Genomic DNA, 6,177 nt, shown 5'->3' with positions numbered 1-6,177 from the left:
AGAAAAAAAATTGTAACCAATTATTTTAATAAAATGTGGTCCGTTTGACGTCTGAAGCCCATTATGAGAGTACGTTGTACTTGTTCCGCCGCCGGCCGCTAGATGTCTCCGTTTTCTCTCTTAAAGTGACTGTTCAGTGGCGCCCTCATCTTTGCAATGTTTAGTTCCACAAGCCTCGGGCGGGAATATCCTCACAACCTGCATTAGAGGAAAAATCTACAACTTTTCTCGTGAAACCTATCCCTGACACCTGCAGTGGTGACCTACCCGCAAATATTAATAAGCTAATGGTAGGTGACATAGCGAAGTTAGATCTTACTATCAAAGAACAAACAATTGCCGGTACAACGTTAGGATTCTAAAGACTGGAACTCTGTGCCCTATACCAATACACAAAAGAAGTACCTCGCGTTCCCGGGTTTCATGAAACTAAAAGTGAAGGAGGAAATGCGAAAGTTTGACGATCTTAAGCGAAGTTTTGCTGCGTTGTCCAACGCTGTTATGGATGAAAATGAATCTGTAAATCAAGGTTTACAGTCTCTCATTGATTGGTCGGCAGAAAACCAATCTCAGCTCTCTCATTCATCCATTTTTTAGAAAATGAAAGGATTTTCGGAAGCCATTCGCCCTATAAAAATGTATCACACGATATATTTCAAATAATCTGAAAAACGTGCAGAGGTATTGGAACTTCGTCATTGTGCTATTGTTAAGGCTATTAAAGGCACACAGCTGAATATATCTTCATCTGCATATGTGCAAAAAATAGGCGGACAAACTTCAGAAACACTATGCCGCGTCCACAACTGCTACGGTTTATATCCTCTAGCCCGTCAACTTCTAGACAAGACAAGAATATTCGTATTTGCTCTGCAAAGTTTAATAAAAGCAACAAATACAACCATTAAACAAGTAGGCCTTTGTGTAAGCCCGTCTGGGTAGATACCACCCGCTCATCAGATATTTTACCGCAGTACTCAGCATTGTTGTATATCGGTTTGAAGGGTAAGTGAGCCAATGTAACTACAGGCATACAAGGGACATAATATTTTAGTTCCCAAGGTTGGCGGCGCATTGGTGATGTAAGGAATGGTTAATATTTCTTACAGCGCCATTGTCTATGAGCGGTAGTGACCACTTTCCATCAGGTGGCCCATTTGATCGTCCTCATACCGATATCGTAAATAAAACGGACCAACAATTGATGACTCGGGGATGCGCCACATTTACTGAAGCCCTGAGAGATTTCATTTACATCAACACTCTGAACACGATTTTTGAGTACGAAATTAAAAGATAAAAAGTGACTTTTTTAATGCCGTAATGCCGAAGCTAACTTGTGCACACATTCAAAAACTTATAAGATAAATCTTGCAAAATATCCCTTTAAGCATCTTGCGACTCGAAATTCGAATTGTACCCCTTGTTACATTTATTTTATAATCAGTCCTCTGCCCAAAGACTGCCTGAAAGTGATCACTACTTTAGGCGAATAGGCCACCCTTTCCACCACATGCAACTTTTTAAAACCAAATGTTTAAATTTTTTTTAAGTATTGGTGTACAATAGAAAATCTGAGGAATGACGTTGACATTGGCTTATTATTATTGTATCCGTTGACCTCAATGGTTATATACTCTGTGTATCAAACTATAAACTGTCGTCTGTCATTTATGAAACTTCAAACTATTCAGTTTTAGAATTTAAGTAAGTTATATTGTTTAATAACCTATTCAATTTAATAACAGTTTTAAGTAAAAAAAAAAAAAAAACAATAAAGTTACAATGGAAGTTGAAGAAAATGAAAACGAGAATAATGGTCCTATTGAAAATGCATGGGCTATGAAAATTCCTAAATTTACACCCGATGACAATCCGCATGGTCTTATTGAAGAAAGTAAATTTGCCACTTTATTTCCAAAATATCGAGAGCAATATTTAAAGGAGTGTTGGCCACTGGTTCAAAAAGTGTTAAAAGATCATCATATTATAGCCGATTTAGACCTCATAGAAGGAAGCTTAACAGTAAAAACAACAAGAAAAACGTGGGATCCTTATATCATAATCAAAGCGAGAGACTTTATGAAACTGCTTTCACGGAGTGTGCCTTTTGAACAAGCAGTGAGAGTATTAGAAGACGAAATAGGTTGCGATATTATAAAAATTAATTCATATGTAAATAAAAAGGAAACTTTTTTAAAACGCAGGCAAAGATTGATTGGCCCAAATGGCGTGACACTTAAATCCATTGAATTACTTACAGAATGTTATGTTCTTGTTCAGGGTAACACTGTTTCTGCTGTTGGACCATACAAAGGTTTGGTACAAGTAAGACGAATAATTGAAGATACTATGAAAAATATACATCCTATGTATAATATAAAAAGTCTTATGATTAAAAGAGAGTTGCTGAAAGATCCGAGACTAAAAAATGAAAGCTGGGATCGCTTTTTACCCAAATTTAAAAGTAAAAATGTTCCAAGAAAACAACCTAAAAATAAAGTTAAAAAGAAGCCATATACACCATTCCCACCACCTCAGCCTGAAAGCAAAATTGATAAAGAACTTGCAACTGGTGAATATTTCCTTAAAGATGAACAGAAAAGAGCTAAACATCGTTATGAGAAAGAAGAAAAACAGGTGCAAGCTAAGAAGACCAAAGAAGAAGAGAGGAAAAAAGGTTTTATACCTCCTGCAGAAAACATTACTAAACAAAAAAGTGTGGAAGAATCTACAGTTGACATAAACAAATTCAAAGCAAAAATGAAAAAAGTATCGAAACAGAATAAGTCCCTTAACAAAAAAGTATAAAATTATTATCAAACAGGTAGTTTATGTTGCATATATATTTATAGCGTACTCAAAACACAACAGGAGTCAAGCCAAACTTTGTCATTTTATTAATGTGATGTAACTGGTTGAGATCTTAAGTAATCTATGATATAAATTCACAATTACAATCTACTTGATTGGAAGTTTCTTGTATCTAAGAGAATCTTGAAAGGATAAAGAATTAAGGAAATTATTTGTAACAATTTAAACTGCTAGCGATTGAAAAGAACCTTAATTTATCATAATATGGTAAAAGAGAAACAAAATTACACTTGCATATTTTTGTGTAGGTACTGCTTCATATTATGTATTTACTTCAGTTTTATAAAGATATCAGTACTACATTACAAATGATATATTATTATATGGAACAAGTTAATTTTAATAAAATTTAATTTTAATGTCAAATAAAAAAGGTATTCATTGATTGTTATTGAATAAAAACAAAGTGTAAGTAGAAATAATCAACATATTACTTATTATAGAGAATGAAGTTTAAGCATTGAAATTACTTTTTTCTCACACTTAAAGCAACTCATTATAAAAAAAAATAGATTTTTAATATTTAGAACTTGTAATAAGAACTGATTTGCTATTTATGGACGCAAGCTTATTTTTTGGATAAAATTGTAGGTCAATACATATTGTAACTTGTTTATTTAAATGTAAATAAATACAAAATAAATTGTTCAATTTATTATTTCTTTAATTTTATTAACTTTAATTTAGGCACTTTATTATTTTTTGTTATCACTTTTTTTCCATTCATAAATGGCTGTAATATTAATGGTATGTTAATTTTTCCTTTTGGATCTTGGTGAGTTTCAAGTAGAGTAATGAGCATCCTGGGAATAGCACAAGCTGTTCCATTTAGCGTATGTACATATTTCAGAATATCAACATCAAGATATTTTATGTTAAGTCTTCTTGATTGATAATCAGTACAATTGCTGCAGCTTGATATTTCGCCATAATTATTTCGTCCTGGCATCCACGCTTCAATATCATATTTCCTTTAAAATTTAAAGCAATTTCAAATAATTATATAAAGTCCCTACCACATGGCGTATTTTAAATGCGCAGATGACGCGCGTATACGCGCAACATTGTAACCTCAGCACATGGAGCAATCGGAAAACGTGCGGATACTGCGCGTATACGCACAAATACATCAAAACAGACGCGATTTAGCCGCTCGTAGCTTCCATGTTTTGGTCATAAACTCATCGTCAGTTGTACAATGGCTACACCTGCTCTGGCCCTTTGTACGATCGAGTTTCAAACGCATTATACACGCGCGTTTGTATCGCGTTTTAAGCGCATTTTAATCTACAAATACGCAAAAAAAACATCTAAGGCGCAGACGATGCGCGTTTAAAATACGCCATATGCCTTGGCCTAAGGATTACAAAAAAATAATGTGAATATAGTGAAAACACATATGTACTTCAAATATATAAATAGAGCACTAAAACTTTAGTTATTGAATTAATAACAATAAACTAACAACTTATACAGTATATTTCAATGAAATCACTATTTGCTATTTATCACTCCTGGTATTAGACTTATTCACATTTACTGATTTAAATAATGTAAGATGATGCCTAGAACAATATTATAGTGTTTACCTATAAGCTGGAGCACCAAGGTCATGAGGTGGCATGTCTAAAACTTTCATGTGACAACCCAAAGGTGAGAACAGGTCTTCCTGAGTTTTTCTTAAGTATTCCAGCATTTCATCTGAGTTTTCAGGTTCAGTGACAGCAAACATTTCAACTTTAGTAAATTGATGAACTCTGAATGAAATAAAGATATTTGTATGCTACATCTATTAATATATAATAAATAAAAAACATTTATTATATTAATATTGATTCACATTGATTTATAGTGTAATCAGGTATAACTTAACACAAACCTGTATGTTCCTCTTTCGTCAACTAAATTTGAAGTTTCAGCTCTAAAGCATCTACTCACAGCTGCTAACTTCAAAGGTAAATCTGCCTTAGAATGCACTGAATCTGTTAACAGACCAGCTAGTGACATCTCTGCAGTGCCTGATAAATATAAGTCTGGGCCATGATGCACTGGGTCTAATGAATATATCTAAAAATTTTCCAGAGTAAATCTTTATCATAATTCCTAAAATGAATAAATTTAAAACATTGATTTTATAACTATAGTCAGTATCCCAAAATGTACTGGTAGTCTTAATATTTTGTTACAAGTCTTACACATATGTAAAAGCTTTTTTTTTTTAACTATTACAATCAGTCATATATAATATGAAATACCTGGGTACGATCATTATTTATTGTCATTCCACAGCTTCTTAAAACATTGCTAGACAATATATCTGGAACAGACACTAGTTGAAAACTCTTTTTTAACAAAGATGAGATTGTGTATTTGATTAAAGCTTCTTCCAATTCTGCCAATTCACCTAAATAATAGTAACTTTTGTTACCACAAGTGTAACCTAATTTGTCTGTTCGCATTAGATTTAAGTGTTGTGTTATTTCACTAAATTCTAGGGGCTTATGTGTGCCAAATTCGATTTTCTGATTTATTTCACGCACCACTTGAGGTACCTCCTCATACTCTTCAACCTCAGGGTGAGTTTTGTTAGGCAATTTTGAGAGTTCTTCATATAAGTTCTCCTTAATCGATAAATATTTGCGATCACTGATTGGCGTAACTTTGTACAAATTGTATAATTCTTGTACTCTGTTAATATCACCTATACCTTTTCTACTTTTTATGTTTCTTTCTATGGGTATTATATTCTTTGTGTTACAGTAATAGTCAATATCGATGTCAGGCAAAGATATTGTAGAAAAATATCGTAGCCGATTTGGTTTTTTTAATAACCTCATTCTGTTAAGGTAATTTATCATTTTGGGCTTAACTAAACAATTTTTACATAAGTTCTATATTATAATGGCTTGCCTGAGTTTAGAACCCGTTACAAATATTTTTTTAATAAATAAATACTATTTCTTTTTTGTCATTAACTTATGTAATTTGCATGTAATAGTAATGTAATAATAAATATCTTCAATCGTCGTTAATAATTAATATTGTTCTGATAGTTCTGATACCTAATCTGATTTCTGTCAAATCGGAAACGTCACTTTTAAGAATGTTGTCGCCCGCGATTTGGCCCGTGCTTAAGTGGTTGGTCGTCAGTGTTAGGCATAAATTAAAAATAGGATTTGTATGCATATAAAAATAATAGTAATAAAAATTAAAAATAATACTTAATCTAAGCTATATTGACTTATTTTTTATTTTGCTGCGGTGGTCTTAATAGGTTAGTACCAAAAGTAGCCTTTCCTTTTT

At 32.7% G+C, this 6,177-nt stretch overlaps 2 protein-coding genes across 2 annotated transcripts; one reads left to right on the top strand and one right to left on the bottom strand.

The window, feature by feature from the left end:
* Nucleotides 1-1,667: 1,667 nt before the first annotated feature.
* On the top strand, nt 1,668-3,229 carry LOC125068070 (KRR1 small subunit processome component homolog). Its single transcript, XM_047677061.1, has one exon. It carries the CDS (start codon nt 1,786-1,788, stop codon nt 2,809-2,811), a length of 1,026 nt encoding a protein of 341 aa, XP_047533017.1. The 5' UTR covers nt 1,668-1,785; the 3' UTR covers nt 2,812-3,229.
* On the bottom strand, nt 3,127-5,955 carry LOC125068069 (serine--tRNA ligase, mitochondrial). The gene is made up of 4 exons (XM_047677060.1): nt 5,130-5,955; nt 4,754-4,941; nt 4,464-4,631; nt 3,127-3,845 (listed from the first exon to the last, which is right to left on the bottom strand). The coding sequence occupies exons 1-4, from the start codon at nt 5,730-5,732 to the stop codon at nt 3,530-3,532; spliced, it is 1,275 nt and encodes a 424-aa protein (XP_047533016.1). The 5' UTR covers nt 5,733-5,955; the 3' UTR covers nt 3,127-3,529.
* Between the last annotated feature and the right edge of the window lie 222 nt (nt 5,956-6,177).

This window comes from Vanessa atalanta, chromosome 13, assembly GCF_905147765.1.
Source record: "Vanessa atalanta chromosome 13, ilVanAtal1.2, whole genome shotgun sequence".
NCBI lineage: Eukaryota > Metazoa > Arthropoda > Insecta > Lepidoptera > Nymphalidae > Vanessa > Vanessa atalanta.
Note: the sequence above shows the minus strand (reverse complement) of the source record. Positions and strands in the feature narration are given on the sequence as shown.

Bases quoted from the DNA above. Each gene is read 5' to 3' on its own strand.
- LOC125068070 (XM_047677061.1), top strand. From the start codon at position 1,786: ATGGAAGTTGAAGAAAATGAAAACGAGAATAATGGTCCTATTGAAAAT.
- LOC125068069 (XM_047677060.1), bottom strand. From the start codon at position 5,732: ATGATAAATTACCTTAACAGAATGAGGTTATTAAAAAAACCAAATCGG. The intron at 4,632-4,753 runs GTTTGTGTTAAG...TATTTCATTCAG, and splicing joins GACGAAAGAGGAACATACAG to AGTTCATCAATTTACTAAAG. The intron at 3,846-4,463 runs GTAAACACTATA...TAAATTTTAAAG, and splicing joins CTTGGTGCTCCAGCTTATAG to GAAATATGATATTGAAGCGT.